Raw genomic sequence first — 18451 nt, forward strand, 5'->3', positions numbered from 1 at the left:
TTCCACACCGTCATACAGGTCAGAACACACACCTCCTACTGTATTCATTATGTCTTCTTCCACACCGTCATACAGGTCAGAACACACCTCCTACTGTATTCATTATGTCTTCTTCCACACCGTCATACAGGTCAGAACACACACCTCCTACTGTATTCATTATGTCTTCTTCCACACCGTCATACAGGTCAGAACACACACCTCCTACTGTATTCATTATGTCTTCTTCCACACCGTCATACAGGTCAGAACACACACCTCCTACTGTATTCATTATGTCTTCTTCCACACCATCATACAGGTCAGAACACACACCTCCTACTGTATTCATTATGTCTTCTTCCACACCGTCGTACAGGTCAGAACACACACCTCCTACTGTATTCATTATGTCTTCTTCCACACCGTCATACAGGTCAGAACACACACCTCCTACTGTATTCATTATGTCTTCTTCCACACCGTCATACAGGTCAGAAACACACCTCCTACTGTATTCATTATGTCTTCTTCCACACCGTCATACAGGTCAGAACACACACCTCCTACTGTATTCATTATGTCTTCTTCCACACCATCATACAGGTCAGAACACACACCTCCTACTGTATTCATTATGTCTTCTTCCACACCGTCATACAGGTCAGAACACACACCTCCTACTGTATTCATTATGTCTTCTTCCACACCATCATACAGGTCAGAACACACCTCCTACTGTATTCATTATGTCTTCTTCCACACCGTCATACAGGTCAGAACACACACCTCCTACTGTATTCATTATGTCTTCTTCCACACCATCATACAGGTCAGAACACACCTCCTACTGTATTCATTATGTCTTCTTCCACACCATCATACAGGTCAGAACACACACCTCCTACTGTATTCATTATGTCTTCTTCCACACCATCATACAGGTCAGAACACACACCTCCTACTGTATTCATTATGTCTTCTTCCACACCATCATACAGGTCAGAACACACCTCCTACTGTATTCATTATGTCTTCTTCCACACCGTCATACAGGTCAGAACACACACCTCCTACTGTATTCATTATGTCTTCTTCCACACCATCATACAGGTCAGAACACACACCTCCTACTGTATTCATTATGTCTTCTTCCACACCATCATACAGGTCAGAACACACCTCCTACTGTTTTCATTATGTCTTCTTCCACACCATCATACAGGTCAGAACACACCTCCTACTGTATTCATTATGTCTTCTTCCACACCGTCATACAGGTCAGAACACACACCTCCTACTGTATTCATTATGTCTTCTTCCACACCGTCATACAGGTCAGAACACACACCTCCTACTGTATTCATTATGTCTTCTTCCACACCATCATACAGGTCAGAACACACCTCCTACTGTATTCATTATGTCTTCTTCCACACCATCATACAGGTCAGAACACACACCTCCTACTGTATTCATTATGTCTTCTTCCACACCGTCGTACAGGTCAGAACACACCTCCTACTGTATTCATTATGTCTTCTTCCACACCGTCATACAGGTCAGAACACACACCTCCTACTGTATTCATTATGTCTTCTTCCACACCATCATACAGGTCAGAACACACACCTCCTACTGTATTCATTATGTCTTCTTCCACACCGTCATACAGGTCAGAACACACACCTCCTACTGTATTCATTATGTCTTCTTCCACACCATCATACAGGTCAGAACACACACCTCCTACTGTATTCATTATGTCTTCTTCCACACCATCATACAGGTCAGAACACACCCTCCTACTGTATTCATTATGTCTTCTTCCACACCGTCATACAGGTCAGAACACACACCTCCTACTGTATTCATTATGTCTTCTTCCACACCATCATACAGGTCAGAACACACACCTCCTACTGTATTCATTATGTCTTCTTCCACACCATCGTACAGGTCAGAACACACACCTCCTACTGTATTCATTATGTCTTCTTCCACACCATCATACAGGTCAGAACACACACCTCCTACTGTATTCATTATGTCTTCTTCCACACCGTCATACAGGTCAGAACACACCTCCTACTGTATTCATTATGTCTTCTTCCACACCGTCATACAGGTCAGAACACACACCTCCTACTGTATTCATTATGTCTTCTTCCACACCATCATACAGGTCAGAACACACCTCCTACTGTATTCATTATGTCTTCTTCCACACCGTCATACAGGTCAGAACACACACCTCCTACTGTATTCATTATGTCTTCTTCCACACCATCATACAGGTCAGAACACACCTCCTACTGTATTCATTATGTCTTCTTCCACACCGTCATACAGGTCAGAACACACCTCCTGCTGTATTCATTATGTCTTTGTCACTGATGTTGAGATTGACACTAGAATAAAAACGGTGAGTGTGTGTTGCAGGAGAGGAAGAAGTTTGGTCCTCTGGGCTGGAACATCCGTTATGAGTTCAACGACAGCGACAGAGAGTGTGCCCTGCTCAACCAGAACCTCTACTGTCAGACTGGCCATATACCCTGGGATGCTCTCATCTACATCACTGGTAGGGCTGTGTGTGTGTGTCCTTCTCCCTCCCTGCCTGTCTCCCTCCTTGCCTGTCTCCCTGCCTGTCTCCCTCCTTGCCTGTCTCCCTGCCTGCCTCCCTCCTTGCCTGTCTCCCTTCCTGCCTCCTTCCCTGTCTGCCTGTCTCCCTGCCGGGTCCTCCATTATTCATCACATTACTGCTGGCCACTGTGAGGTTCTGGAAGGTTTAGCAGCAGGGAAGACCCTGAGGTTCTGGGAGGTTTAGTAGCAGGGAAGACCCTGAGGTTCTGGGAGGTTTAGTAGCAGGAAGACCCCGGAGGTTCTGGGAGGTTTAGTAGCAGGGAAGACCCTGAAGGGGGACCCTGAGGTTCTGGGAGGTTTAGTAGCAGGGAAGACCCTGAGGTTCTGGGAGGTTTAGTAGCAGGGAAGACCCTGAGGTTCTGGGAGGTTTAGTAGCAGGGAAGACCCTGAGGTTCTGGGAGGTTTAGCAGCAGGGAAGACCCTGAGGTTCTGGGAGGTTTAGTAGCAGGGAAGACCCTGAGGTTCTGGAAGGTTTAGTAGCAGGGAAGACCCTGAGGTTCTGGGAGGTTTAGTAGCAGGGAAGACCCTGAGGTTCTGGGAGGTTTAGCAGCAGGGAAGACCCTGAGGTTCTGGGAGGTTTAGCAGCAGGGAAGACCCTGAGGTTCTGGGAGGTTTAGCAGCAGGGAAGACCCTGAGGTTCTGGGAGGTTTAGTAGCAGGGAAGACCCTGAGGTTCTGGGAGGTTTAGCAGCAGGGAAGACCCTGAGGTTCTGGGAGGTTTAGCAGCAGGGAAGACCCTGAGGTTCTGGGAGGTTTAGTAGCAGGGATGACCCTGAGGTTCTGGGAGGTTTAGTAGCAGGGAAGACCCTGAGGTTCTGGGAGGTTTAGCAGCAGGGAAGACCCTGAGGTTCTGGGAGGTTTAGCAGCAGGGAAGACCCTGAGGTTCTGGGAGGTTTAGCAGCAGGGAAGACCCTGAGGTTCTGGGAGGTTTAGCAGCAGGGAAGACCCTGAGGTTCTGGGAGGTTTAGCAGCAGGGAAGACCCTGAGGTTCTGGGAGGTTTAGCAGCAGGGAAGACCCTGAGGTTCTGGGAGGTTTAGCAGCAGGGAAGACCCTGAGGTTCTGGGAGGTTTAGTAGCAGGGAAGACCCTGAGGTTCTGGGAGGTTTAGCAGCAGGGAAGACCCTGAGGTTCTGGGAGGTTTAGCAGCAGGGAAGACCCTGAGGTTCTGGGAGGTTTAGCAGCAGGGAAGACCCTGAGGTTCTGGGAGGTTTAGCAGCAGGGAAGACCCTGAGGTTCTGGGAGGTTTAGCAGAGACCCTGAGGTTCTGGGAGGTTTAGCAGCAGGGAAGACCCTGAGGTTCTGGGAGGTTTAGCAGCAGGGAAGACCCTGAGGTTCTGGGAGGTTTAGTAGCAGGGAAGACCCTGAGGTTCTGGGAGGTTTAGTAGCAGGGAAGACCCTGAGGTTCTGGGAGGTTTAGCAGCAGGGAAGACCCTGAGGTTCTGGGAGGTTTAGCAGCAGGGAAGACCCTGAGTTTCTGGGAGGTTTAGCAGCAGGGAAGACCCTGAGGTTCTGGGAGGTTTAGTAGCAGGGAAGACCCTGAGGTTCTGGGAGGTTTAGCAGCAGGGAAGACCCTGAGGTTCTGGGAGGTTTAGCAGCAGGGAAGACCCTGAGGTTCTGGGAGGTTTAGTAGCAGGGAAGACCCTGAGGTTCTGGGAGGTTTAGCAGCAGGGAAGACCCTGAGGTTCTGGGAGGTTTAGCAGCAGGGAAGACCCTGAGGTTCTGGGAGGTTTAGCAGCAGGGAAGACCCTGAGGTTCTGGGAGGTTTAGCAGCAGGGAAGACCCTGAGGTTCTGGGAGGTTTAGCAGCAGGGAAGACCCTGAGGTTCTGGGAGGTTTAGCAGCAGGGAAGACCCTGAGGTTCTGGGAGGTTTAGCAGCAGGGAAGACCCTGAGGTTCTGGGAGGTTTAGTAGCAGGGAAGACCCTGAGGTTCTGGGAGGTTTAGTAGCAGGGAAGACCCTGAGGTTCTGGGAGGTTTAGCAGCAGGGAAGACCCTGAGGTTCTGGGAGGTTTAGCAGCAGGGAAGACCCTGAGGTTCTGGGAGGTTTAGCAGCAGGGAAGACCCTGAGGTTCTGGGAGGTTTAGTAGCAGGGAAGACCCTGAGGTTCTGGGAGGTTTAGTAGCAGGGAAGACCCTGAGGTTCTGGGAGGTTTAGCAGCAGGGAAGACCCTGAGGTTCTGGGAGGTTTAGCAGCAGGGAAGACCCTGAGGTTCTGGGAGGTTTAGTAGCAGGGAAGACCCTGAGGTTCTGGGAGGTTTAGCAGCAGGGAAGACCCTGAGGTTCTGGGAGGTTTAGTAGCAGGGAAGACCCTGAGGTTCTGGGAGGTTTAGCAGCAGGTATTGTTGTGAATTGTTAGATACTACTGCACTGTTGGAGCTAGGAACACAAGCATTTCGCTACACCCGAAATAACATGTGACCAATAAAATTTGATTTGCAAATGATGTTTGACAAGCAGGTGTCCACATACTTTTGGTCATGTAGTGTATCTCTAAACTGAAATGATGTTTTTCCCCATTTTCAAATTTGACCTTATGATTATGCATCATTAAAAACATTTTGGGGGGATTACACGCTCCTGAGGCCATTTTTTGTTTCATTATTGATTTCTTCCATTGTTAAGTTTTGTCAGGCTTTGTTATGTTTGTTTAATTCCTAATTTAACCGTTCTTTGTATGCGGAAACCATCAATTTGAAAATCATTTGCTGTTTAACCTTGCATGATATAGTTTTTTTCATCCTGAATAAAAGTGTTCCTCTCTCACGTAGTGTAATAACTGAGAGGTAGACAGAAGGGTTCCGCTGGGTTCCACCGTGTTCTGCATACTAAAGTTTAGAACCTAGATAAGAACCTTCCATTTACCCAGCAGGCCCTCTGTGCCAGCTCCACTCTGCCTGTAATAGGAATGATTCCAAATGTGCACATGTGTTTTCCACAGCAGGTTCATGTAAAGTGGGTCATGTTCATTAGGGGAATGACTTTAAAACCAACATGAGCATTTCTTCTGGAGGTAGCCCCTCCAGGTTTCTGTCCATGTTCTTCCTTTCAGTGCCTAATGACTCCCCCCACCCTCTCCTCTCTCCTCCTCCCCTCACCCTCTCTCCCCCCAGGGGAGATAACCTACGGAGGCAGGGTGACTGATGCCTGGGACCAGCGCTGTCTCCGCACCATCCTCAAAAGGTTCTTCTCTCCTGTCACCCTGGACCCAGGGTACACCTTCTCCACCTCAGGTGAAGACCACTGTGTGTGCGTGTGTGCAAATTTGTGTGTACCAATGTTGCTGAATCTGAGAAACGAGGGAAATGTGTGTCCTGTTGTGTGTGTGTTCAGTGAGATCTAACTGTTCGTATTCTGTCTGTGTGTGTCAGGTGTCTACTTTGCCCCCGAGGCAGACAGACTGAGTGACTATAACAGGTACATAGAGAACCTTCCTCTCATAGACGACCCTGAGATCTTTGGTATGCACGAGAACGCCAACCTCGCCTTCCAGGTTAGACACTTCACTCTGCTTATATACCCTGACCTTTAGCTCAGTGGGCTAATACTGGCTTGGGGACAATTAACTATACAGTACCTAATTCAAATTTGTTTCGACAGATTTTTCTCATGTACTGTCTGAAAATAAGAGGTCAGATCACTAATACAAAACATGTATTTAGCCAGTTAAGAGGAGAACACTATCTTTGATGCTGACAACATGGATACGTACTGTAGGCGTATATTGCCTGTGTCCTGTGGGTTGCTTGTCATCCCTAAAACTGTGAGGTCTTGTCTGTCTGTACAGCGTCTGGAGACTATGACCCTGATCAACACCATCCTGGAGGTACAGCCTCGCTCGTCGGCCCGCGGCGGGGGCAAGAGCAACGACGAGATCGTCCACGAGCTGGCCGACTCCATCCTCGCCAAGATCCCGGGTGAGAGAGACGCACGTAAACACACACACACACACACACACACACACACACACACACACACACACACATCTCAGGCTTGACTTATTCTGGTGCTTTTACGGTTTGATGTTCGCTTTGGTTTGAAATTAAAGTCTCTCTAAACTCATTATAGTGTGGTTGAATCTGATCTGTCTGCCTGTGTATGTCTCTCTTTCTGCCTGTCTCTATGTCGGTCTGTCTCTCTGTCCGTGTCTGTTTCTCTGTCTGTCTGGTCTGTCTCTCTGTCTGACTGTCTCTCTGTCCGTGTCTGTTTCTCTGTCTGTCTGGTCTGTCTCTATGTCGGTCTGTCTCTCTGTCCGTGTCTGTTTCTCTGTCTGTCTGGTCTGTCTCTCTGTCTGACTGTCTCTCTGTCCGTGTCTGTTTCTCTGTCTGTCTGGTCTGTCTCGCTGTTGGTCTGTCTCCTCAGAGTGTCTGTCTATCTGTCTGTGTCTGTCTGCCTGTGTATGTCTCTCTTTCTGCCTGTCTCTATGTCGGTCTGTCTCTCTGTCCGTGTCTGTTTCTCTGTCTGACTGGTCTGTCTCTTCTGTCTCTCGAGTCTGTCTATCTGTCTGTGTCTGTCTGCCTGTGTTGTCTTTCCTTCTGTGGACTGTCTCTCTGTCCGTGTCTGTTTCTCTGTCTCTCTGTCTGACTGTCTCTCTGTCTGCCTGTCTCTCTGTCTGACTGTCTCTCTGCCGGTCTGTCTCCTCAGAGTGTCTGGATATGGATGAGGCAGCGGAGGCTCTGTTTATTCGTGACGCCAACGGACGCCTCAACTCCCTCACCACCGTCCTCGGACAGGAAGTAGACCGCTTTAACAACCTGCTGCGGGTCCTCCGGGTGAGTCAGGGGTCAGGGGTCCCAGTTGTCAGCCATTCATTTTTCATTGTATTTAAATTCTGTGAAATCAGGAGATGATGATTGGTAATGGAAATGCATTGAAAAGGTCCTTGATGAAATGTTAGGACCGCTATATCGGTCCATGGTTCCAGCTGCTGCCTCTAGGTCTCAATGGAAGGTCCCCAGAGGCATAGTGGAGGGACATACAGTGCATTCGGAAACTATTCACCCCTTGACTTTTTCCACATTTTGTTACAGCCTTATTCTAAAATGTATTAAATGTAGTTTTTCTCATCAATCTACACACAATAGCCCATAAAGACAAAGCAAAAATAAAGTTCCAAAATGTTGGCTTTTTAAATTTGTTTTACAAATTACCTATGTAAATGTGACATGTTTTTCAGACCCTTTACTCAGTACTTTATTGAAGCACCTTTGGCAATGATTACAGCCTCGATTCTTCTTGGGTATGATGTTACAAGCTTGGCACACCTGTATTTGGGGAGTCTCTCCTATTCTTCTCTGCAGATCCTCTCAAGTTCTGTCAGGTTGGATGGTGAGCGTCGCTGCATAGCTATTTTCAGATCTCTCCAGACATGTTAGATTGGGTTCAAGTCTGGGCTCTGGCTGGGCCACTCAAGGACATTCAGAGACTTGTCCCGAAGCCACTCCTGCATTGTCTTGGCTGTTTGCTTAGGGTTGTCCTGTTGGAAGGTGAACCAGTCCTCAGCGCTCTGGAGCAGGTTTTCATCAAGGATCTCTCTGTACTTTGCTCCGTTCATCTTTCCCTCGATCCTGACTATTCTCCCAATCCCTGCCGCTGAAAAACATCCCCACAGGATGATGCTGCCACCATCATGCTCCACTGTAGGGATGGTGCCAAGTTTCCTCCAGACGTGACGTTTGGCATTCAGGCCAAAGTGTTCAATCTTGGTTTCACCAGACCAGTGAATCTTGTTTCTCATGGTCTGAGAGTCCTTTAGGTGCCTCTTGGCAAACTCCAAGTAGGCTGTCATGTGTATTTTTACTGAGGAGTGGCTTCCACTTCCACTTGCCACTCTACTATAAAGGCCTGATCGTTGAAGTGCTGCAGAGATGATTGTATCTCCACAAAGGAACTCTAGAGCTCTGTCAGAGTGACCATCAGGTTCTTGGTCACCTCCCTGAACAAGGCCCTTCTCCCTGATTGCTCAGTTTGGCCAGGCAGCCAGCTCTAGGTAGAGTCTTGGTGTTCCAATCTTTTTCCATTATAAAATGATGGAGGACACTGTTCTTGGGGACCTTCAATGCTGCAGACAGTTGTTTTTTTACCCTTCCCCAGATCGGTGCCTCGACACAATCCTGTCTCGGAGCTCTACAGACAATTACTTTGACCTCATGGCTTGGTTTTTGCTCTGACATGCACTGTCAACTGTGGGTACCTTATATAGATCTCAAGCATAGGAGGTTGGTGGCACCTTAATTGGGGAGGATGGGCTCGTTGTAATGACTGGAACGGAATAAGTGGATTGGTGTCAAATACACAAATACATCCATGTGTTTGATGCCATTCCATTTCTTCCGTACCAGACATTATTATGAGCCGTTCTCCCCCTCAGCAGCCTCCACTGATCTCAAGGATGATCAATGGAAACAGGATGCACCCGAGCTCAATTTTGAGTTTCATCGCAAAGGTTGAATACTTATGTAAATGTAATATTTCATTTCGCTTTGTCATTGTGTGTAGATTGATGAGGGAAAAATATAATGTGATCCATTTGAGAATAAGGCTGTAACGTAACAAAATGTGGAAAAAGGGAATGTGTTTGAATACTTTCCAAAGGATCTGTATGTGTTTATAAGGACAGATGCTGCAGCCACATTGTTGGCATATCCTTACTTCAGTGGTGACCTCTGGGTTTATGATGTTCTCTTGTGGATGGCTCAGATAAACACCCACAAACACTTCTCCTCACATTCAGCCTCCCCTCCCTCCCTCCACCTCCCTCCCCAGGTGTCTCTGTGTACCCTCCAGAAGGCTATAGCAGGGCTGGTGGTGATGTCAGAGGAGATGGAGAGGATCTACACCAGTTTCCTCAACAACCAGGTTCCAAACCACTGGAGCACCTCAGCCTACCCCTCCCTCAAACCCCTGGCCAGCTGGGTTAAAGACCTGGCCCTCAGGACCTGCTTCATAGAGGTGACAGAGACAACATCTCTCTCACAGACACATGAAATGCTGTACAGTTGGGGCAATGAACCTCTCTTTAAGTCATGAGTCAGACACAATTTACCCCAAACCACTATTTGTGTACATATGTATCAATGTACTACGACACAGTGAAACACCATATTTACTTCTCTCAGACGTGGATGTTGTCATTACATCAGACAGGAAGACTCTGACATGTGTGGATGTTGTCATTACATCAGACAGGAAGACTCTGACATGTGTGGATGTTGTCATTACATCAGACAGGAAGACTCTGACATGTGTGGATGTTGTCATTACATCAGACAGGAAGACTCTGACATGTGTGGATGTTGTCATTACATCAGACAGGAAGACTCTGACATGTGTGGATGTTGTCATTACATCAGACAGGAAGACTCTGACATGTGTGGATGTTGTCATTACATCAGACAGGAAGACTCTGACATGTGTGGATGTTGTCATTACATCAGACAGGAAGACTCTGACATGTGTGGATGTTGTCATTACATCAGACAGGAAGACTCTGACATGTGTGGATGTTGTCATTACATCAGACAGGAAGACTCTGACATGTGTGGATGTTGTCATTACATCAGATAGGAAGACTCTGACATGTGTGGATGTTGTCATTACATCAGATAGGAAGACTCTGACATGTGTGGATGTTGTCATTACATCAGACAGGAAGACTCTGACATGTGTGGATGTTGTCATTACATCAGATAGGAAGACTCTGACATGTGTGGATGTTGTCATTACATCAGACAGGAAGACTGACATGTGTGGATGTTGTCATTACATCAGACAGGAAGACTCTGACATGTGTGGATGTTGTCAAATCAGATAGGAAGACTCTGACATGTGTGGATGTTGTCATTACATCAGATAGGAAGACTCTGACATGTGTGGATGTTGTCATTACATCAGATAGGAAGACTCTGACATGTGTGGATGTTGTCCTCTTGTTGGTAACATTCTGTGAACACACACACACACACACACACACACACACACACACACGAATGTAGATGTTCTCATTAGCTCAGATGGGAAGACTCTTTTAACATATGGTGTGGTGCTTACAGGAACTCCGCCCAGGCAGAGACACACACACACACACACACACACACACACACACACACGAATGTAGATGTTCTCATTAGCTCAGATGGGAAGACTCTTTTAACATATGGTGTGGTGCTTACAGGAACTCCGCCCAGGCAGAGACACACACACACACACACAGTCATTATCAGGGGTAGTGGGATGGGATGAGAGAATCATGTTTAAACATTAGCAGCACGACATCCACTTCAGACTGACTTCTTTCTCATCTCTTACTCCCACTTTCTATTCTTCTGTTCTCTTGCTCGGTATTTGCCCATCTCTATCTCTCTCTTTTTTCTCTCTCTCCCTAGTCTTCTCTCTCTTTGCTTGTCTCTCTCTATCTCCAGTCTTCTCTCTCCTCTATCAATGTACATGTTCTATTAGCATGTGAAACATATCTTAACATTGCCAAAGCCAGTGAACTAGATAATAATCTCTCTCTCTCTCTGCTCTCTGTCCATCTCTGGTTCTCTCTGTGCACTCGCTCCGTCGCCCCAGACTGAAGCTTCTGTTCCAGGAGACTGGTCTTACTGTGTGTTACGCAATCCCTAAATGTCTACACACAGACAGACCGAGATGAACATAACCCCAGTCTCTGGTGACAGCCTTAAAATTAGGTTCTGGGAACTGAGATTAACATAACCCAAACAAAATCACTCTCCCCTTCTTGTGTGTGTGTGTGTGTGTGTGTGTGTGTGTGTGTGTGTGTGTGTGTGTGTGTGTGTGTGTGTGTGTGTGTGTGTGTGTGTGTGTGTGTGTGTGTGTGTGTGTGTGTGTGTGTGTGTGTTTTCATGCAGGGAAACCAACTTTCTGTCTGTGTGTTTGTGTAGAACTGGATCATGCGGGGTCAGCCCAAATCCTTCTGGATCTCTGGATTATTCTTCCCTCAGGGCTTCCTCACTGGTCAGTACACACCGTCTCCACTGTGTTATGTTCTCTAGTCAATATTATGTACTGTATTAAATATTCAAGAAGCTGTACTCTAGTCATTATTCAATATGCTGTACTCTAGTCAATATTATGTAGTCAATAAATATTCAATATTCTGTGCTCTAGTCAATATGATGTAGTCTATTCAATCTGCTGTACTCTAGTCAATATTCTGTTCTCTTCAACATTGTAGTCTACTTCATATAGTACAGTGGTCACCGACCTTTTCTGAGTCAAGATCACTTTGAATCAAAATACATGTCGAGATCTACCGCTCTGATGTTTTATTACCATGACTTAAACAATGTAAGCCTATGTAACACGAACCAATTAAAAACCGTTCTGTAGCAATGAGGTTTGTGTAGTAAGCTACAGGCCCAATACAGTATCACCACATACTGGCTTTGCTTGAATTTACCTGCCAAAGCATTGTTGTTCGGGACATTTGTTTAAAATTATATTTCAAAATTTGAGGTAGGCTATATGATCACACCGGTAATAGATCCATTGTTGTATTACTTGTGAGGCACAGCTGAGTGAGCATACATTTAAATGATTAGCTTTTTATTTTACTGGGCTGATGGTGCCTGCATCTGATGGTCAGTCTCAGCGGAGGGAGAGAGCAGCAGACTGAGCGTCAGTCTCACCAGACTGAGGGTCAGTCTCAGCAGAGGGAGAGAGCAGCAGACTGAGGGTCAGTCTCAGCGGAGGGAGAGAGCAGCAGACTGAGCGTACACTGGTCAGTCTCAGCAGAGGGAGAGAGCAGCAGACTGAGGGTCAGTCTCAGCGGAGGGAGAGAGCAGCAGACTGAGCGTCAGTCTCAGCAGAGGGAGAGAGCAGCAGACTGAGCGTCAGTCTCAGCGGAGGGAGAGAGCAGCAGACTGAGCGTCAGTCTCAGCAGAGGGAGAGAGCAGCAGACTGAGCGTCAGTCTCAGCGGAGGGAGAGAGCAGCAGAGGGAGAGAGCAGCAGACTGAGGGTCCGCCTCTCAACATCCCTCCACTCTCCCTTTCCTCCACTGACACTGACCAAAAAGGGACACCGTCTTCCAGCTGATGGCAAAACTCGAGTCACACCGCATTACTTCTGCCTCATGCACCAATTCATGTTGTTACTCCTATGAACAGAGAAAGTGAAATATTCCTTGATATTAAAAAAGACCAAAGCCGCTAATAATAACAACGCAAGCCTACCGATACACTTTCCTCCTCATTCATTACTGCTGCACTGCTTGTTGTAGCGCTGAGTGGAAATAGGAAGAACGTGCATTTTATGGCTTATAAAAGTGTTGAATACAAAGTGTTGACAGTGCTGAGTAAGATCTTAAACATGAACTCACTCATAAAAAGCTCTTAGCTGTATTGGTTGACAGTCTCTCTCGAGTCATGGTTTTAAACGTTCTGAAATCTCACAGTATCAACTTTGCCGTAGCTTTCTTTCATGCCTGCTATATTACTGCAAACATGGTCATCTGAGCATCTGATTGGCCAGCGGTGGCATAGTGCACTTGATTTCCTCTCCAGGCCCACCGGGAAGGCAGAGTTTGTACCTTCAGTCACATACCTGGCGCGCAGGGCAGCTGAATTGGCTGCACCTACCACCAACAGCCCGAGGCTAATAAAATAAATAGGAACACAAGGCTTTATCGTTGGGTTTTTTGCAGAAATGTTTGGCGATGGACCGTTTGGTGACCACTGATATAGTATGTTGTTGGGTTTGAGAGAGGTGCTGTATATTTATAAATCCTGTTATTATTGAACAGGCCTGGGATCAGTCCAAAGTAAAGTACCAAACTGGGTTACAGTTCAGTTACTGAGATGTTGTTGGGTTTGAGAGAGGTGCTGTATATTTATAAATCCTGTTATTATTGAACAGGCCTGGGATCAGTCCAAAGTAAAGTACCAAACTGGGTTACAGTTCAGTTACTGAGATGTTGAAAGGCTGTTGTGCTGTTCACCCTCCTGTCCTGTAGGGGCGCTACAGAACCACGCCAGGACCTATAACCTCCCCATCGATGAGCTCAACTTCCGTTTCAACGTGTTGCCGGTCTACCTAGACCAGGGGGCCGTGAGCGAGGCGCTGAAGACCCTACCGGCCGGGGGCGAGCTGGACATGGACTCTGAGGTAGCTACAGGGGAGGGGAGAGGGACATATTTAGACTGGTTGCCCTGAGGGCAGGAAGGAGTTTACTGCATCCTGCCTCCAAAGCAAAGTCTGACTCTGTAAAAACATGAAGGAGCTAAGCTACTCGCTGATAGAAATGACTCCAACACACTTTGACCTCTGTGGGATGTTTAGAGGTCATCAGTGAATTAACTAGTCTGGTCCTGGAGAGATGGTTTTAGAACAGTATCTGTATCATTATTAGGAACCTGTGTTCTGGACTACAATGTCACATGACCTAGATTGAACCTTTATTTAAAGCCTTATCCAGAAATGAGAATTAGACCTAAAATGAAAACAACTGTCTGAAGATGGTGCTGGACGATGGTGGTGCTGGAGGATAAAGCTTTAACTAAAGGTTCAAAACCAGGTCATGTGACATGATTGTCCAAAACCCAGGCCTCTAATCATAATGGATCATAATATGACATTATGGTAACTGCAGTACCACTCTGTCTCCATAGCTACCCACCATCAACGACGGCGTGCTGGTGCACGGGATGTTCATGGACGCCAGTCGCTGGGACGACGTCAACATGGTGATCGAGGATGCGTTGCCGCGGGTGATGAACGCCATGCTTCCCGTGGTGCACTTCGAACCCCAGCAGAACTACGACCCTGATCCGTCTCTCTACCAGGCTCCACTGTACAAGACCTCAGCTAGGGCTGGGACTTTGTCTACTACAGGTAAGGACACCCCCTTTTGCCCTCAGAACAGCCTCAATTCGTCACGGCATGGACTCTACAAGGTGTTGAAAGCGTTCCACAGGGATGCTGGCCCATGTTGACTCCAATGCTTCCCACAGTTGTGTCAAGTTGGCTGGATGTCCTTTGGTTGGTGGACCATTCTTGATACACACGGGAAACTGTTGAGTGTGAAAAACTCAGCAGCGTTGCAGTTCTTGACACAAACCGGTGAGCCTGGCACCTACTACCATACCCCGTTCAAAAACACTTTAATCTTTTGTCTTTCCCATTCACCCTCTGAATGTCACACATACACAAACCATGAATCTATTGTCTCAATGGGCAAGACTAAAGATTTAAGTGCCTTTGAACAGGGTACGTAGTAGGTGCCAGGCATACTGGTTTGCGTCAAGAACTGCAACGCTGCTGGGTTTTTCACGCTCAAGAACTGCAACACTGCTGGGTTTTTCACGCTCAACAGTTTCCCGAAATGAGGCTGTTCTGAGGGCAAAGGGTTGGGGATGCAACTCAACATTAGGAAGGTGTTCATAATATTTTGTACACTCAGTATAACCACTCTACACCTGGGGGTTTCAAACCTCTCCTCTGGGACCCACGGCAGTTCCATGGATTTGATCTATTGAACCAGCACACCTGATTCAACTAATCATCAAGCCCTTGACTAGGTGAATCAGGAGAGAGAGTTCAGAGCTATAACAACATGTCTGGAGGTCCTGAAGGAGAGGTTTGAGAACCACTGCACTACAGTCCTACCTATAGCCCTTCCTCTTACTAAACTGTACCAAGTTCCACTGTATAAGACCTCAGGACTCTGTCTACGACAGGTACACTTATACACTATGTCCCTATACACACCCTAATACCTACCTAGTGCCCTACCTACCTACCCATAGCCCTATCTACCTACCTACCTACCCAGAGCCCTACTACCTACCCAGAGCCCTACTACCTACCCAGAGCCCTACTAACCTACCCAGTGCCCTACTACCTACCTACCTACCTACCCAGTGCCCTACTACCTACCTAGTGCCCTACTAACCAACCCAGAGCCCTACTAATCTACCCAGAGCCCTACTAACCTACCCAGAGCCCTACTAACCTACCTAGTGCCCTACCTACCTATCCAGAGCCCTACTACCTACCTACCTAGTGCCCTACTACCTACCTACCCAGAGCCCTACTACCTACCTACCCAGAGCCCTACTACCTACCCAGAGCCCTACTACCTACCCAGTGCCCTACTACCTACCTACCTACTACCTACCTACCCAGAGCCCTACTACCTACCCAGTGCCCTACTACCTACCCAGTGCCCTACTACCTACCTAGTGCCCTACTACCTACCTAGAGCCCTACTACCCGGACAAAGTTGTGGAGAAGTACAGATCAGGGTTGGGTTATAAAAAAATATCAGAAACTTTGAACATCCCACGGAGCACCATTTAAATCTATTATTAAAAAAATTGAAAGAATATGGCACCACAACAAACCTGCCAAGAGAGGGCCGCCCACCAAAACTCACAGACCAGGCAAGGAGGGCATTAACCAGAGAGGCAATAAAGAGACCAAAGATAACCCTGAAAGAGCTGCAAAGCTCCACAGCGGAGATTGGAGTATCTGTCCATAGGACCGCTTTAAGCCGTACACTCCACAGAGCTGGGCTTTACGGAAGAGTGACCAGAAAAAAATACAAGCAAAAAAATAAGCAAACACGTTTGGTGTTCGCCAAAAGGTATGTGGGAGACTCCCCAAACATATGGAAGAAGGTATTCTGGTCAGATGAGACTAAAATTGAGCTTTTAGGCCATCAAGGAAAATGCTATGTCTGGCACTCACCCCGAAAACTCCATCCCCACAGTGAAGCATGGTGGTGGCAGCATCATGCTGTGGGGATGTTTTACATCGGCAGGGACTGGGAAACTGGTCAGAATTGAAGGAATGATGGATGGTGCTAAATACAGGGAAATCTGTTTCAGTCTTCCATAGATTTGAGACTGGGACGGAGTTTCACCTTCCAGCAGGACAATGACCCTAAGCATACTGCTAAAGCAACACTCAAGTGGTTTAAGGGAAACATTTAAATGTCTTGGAATGGCCTAGTCAAAGCCCAGACCTCAATCCAATTGAGAATCTGTGGTATGACTTAAAGATTGCTGTACACCAGCGGAACCCATCCAACTTGAAGGAGCTGGAGCAGTTTTGCCTTGAAGAATGGGCAAAAATCCCAGTGGCTAGAGGTACCAAGCTTATAGAGACATACCCCAAGAGACTTGCAGCTGTAATTGCTGCAAAAGGTGGCTCTACAAAGTATTGACTTTGAGAGGGTGAATACTTATGCACACTCAAGTTTTGAATTTGTTTTTCATATCTTGTTTGTTTCACAATCCTTTTTTTTTTTGCATCTTCAAAGTGGTAGTGTAATGATACAAACCCCCAAAAATCTATTTTAATTCCAGGTTGTAAGGCAACAAAATAGGAAAAATACCAAGGGGGTGAATACTTTCGCAAGCCACTGTAGAGTCCTAATACCTACTCATAGCCCTACTACCTGCATAGAGCCCTACTACCTACCTGGTGTCCTACTACCTACCTAGAGCCCTACTACTTACCTCCAGCCCTGTCCCTCATTGTCCCTAGTAAAGTGGACCCAGGTGGTGAAGCTAGTAATGTTCTTTAGGGCTGGTGCTGGTCCTCTGCATCATGTCCAGATAGTGACAGACCTGTATGTTCTCTGGTCCTCTGCATCATGTCTAGATAGTGACAGACCTGTGTGTTCTCTGGTCCTCTGCATCATGTCCAGATAGTGACAGACCTGTGTGTTCTCTGGTCCTCTGCATCATGTCTAGATAGTTACAGACCTGTGTGTTCTCTGGTCCTCTGCATCATGTCCAGATAGTGACAGACCTGTGTGTCCTCTGCATCATGTCCAGATAGTGACAGACCTGTGTGTTCTCTGGTCCTCTGCATCATGTCCAGATAGTGACAGACCTGTGTGTTCTCTGGTCCTCTGCATCATGTCCAGATAGTGACAGACCTGTGTGTTCTCTGGTCCTCTGCATCATGTCCAGATAGTGACAGACCTGTGTGTTCTCTGGTCCTCTGCATCATGTCCAGATAGTGACAGACCTGTGTGTTCTCTGGTCCTCTGCATCATGTCTAGATAGTGACAGACCTGTGTGTTCTCTGGTCCTCTGCATCATGTCCAGATAGTGACAGACCTGTGTGTTCTCTGGTCCTCTGCATCATGTCTAGATAGTGACAGACCTGTGTGTTCTCTGGTCCTCTGCATCATGTCCAGATAGTGACAGACCTGTGTGTTCTCTGGTCCTCTGCATCATGTCCAGATAGTGACAGACCTGTGTGTTCTCTCTCTCTCAGGCCACTCTACTAACTTTGTGGTGACTGTGATGCTGCCGTCCAGCCTGCCTAGTGACTACTGGATCACCAAGGCCTCAGCTCTGCTCTGTCAGCTCAACGAGTAGTGACCCACCCACAGGCACCACACACACACACACACACACCGCTGTACTTCTGCACCTTCAATACCAGCAGCACTGATGAAGCCCATTCTCTATGGACTCTTGTTTTCTGGTTTTCTAATGTCTGTATTGAGAAGTATTCTACTGTGTACTCTCCTCCTGCTAATCAGTTGAAGGGATTATTTGTATGGGGCCCAAAATGGCATTTCTTTTATTTTCTGAGTTGCTGTGATTAAATACCATGTGGCAGTGCTGTTGTCTGTGTATGTTGCTGTTCATGGGAGAAGAGCATGTCACTACACCCGCAATAACATCTGATAAATATGTAGATGTCACCAATCAGATTTGATGGGTTCAATTGTGTGTGGTGTGTTCAATTCAGTCAATTTCTCTTCTCTTTCAGCGAACTGTAATAACATATTAACACACCTGCGTCGATAATGACAGCCCCAGCTCCTGACATGCGTTTATTTTCCCCCCGCACA

The 18451-nt window shown here is 47.1% G+C and overlaps 1 protein-coding gene across 1 annotated transcript in view; it reads left to right on the top strand.

The window, feature by feature from the left end:
* Positions 1 to 18215, top strand: part of LOC106610484 (dynein axonemal heavy chain 6) — a gene marked incomplete at its 5' end in the record, with an annotated part of 62493 nt that extends 44278 nt beyond the window's left edge. Inside the window, 10 exon segments of the mRNA XM_045714180.1 lie at positions 2422 to 2560; positions 5729 to 5848; positions 5987 to 6108; positions 6403 to 6532; positions 7260 to 7387; positions 9381 to 9566; positions 11519 to 11591; positions 13589 to 13740; positions 14244 to 14466; positions 17866 to 18215. Of these exon segments, the coding sequence (XP_045570136.1) occupies positions 2422 to 2560; positions 5729 to 5848; positions 5987 to 6108; positions 6403 to 6532; positions 7260 to 7387; positions 9381 to 9566; positions 11519 to 11591; positions 13589 to 13740; positions 14244 to 14466; positions 17866 to 17969 (1377 nt within the window).
* Between the last annotated feature and the right edge of the window lie 236 nt (positions 18216 to 18451).

Source organism: Salmo salar, unplaced genomic scaffold (assembly GCF_905237065.1).
Source record: "Salmo salar unplaced genomic scaffold, Ssal_v3.1, whole genome shotgun sequence".
NCBI classification, from domain to species: Eukaryota; Metazoa; Chordata; class Actinopteri; order Salmoniformes; family Salmonidae; genus Salmo; species Salmo salar.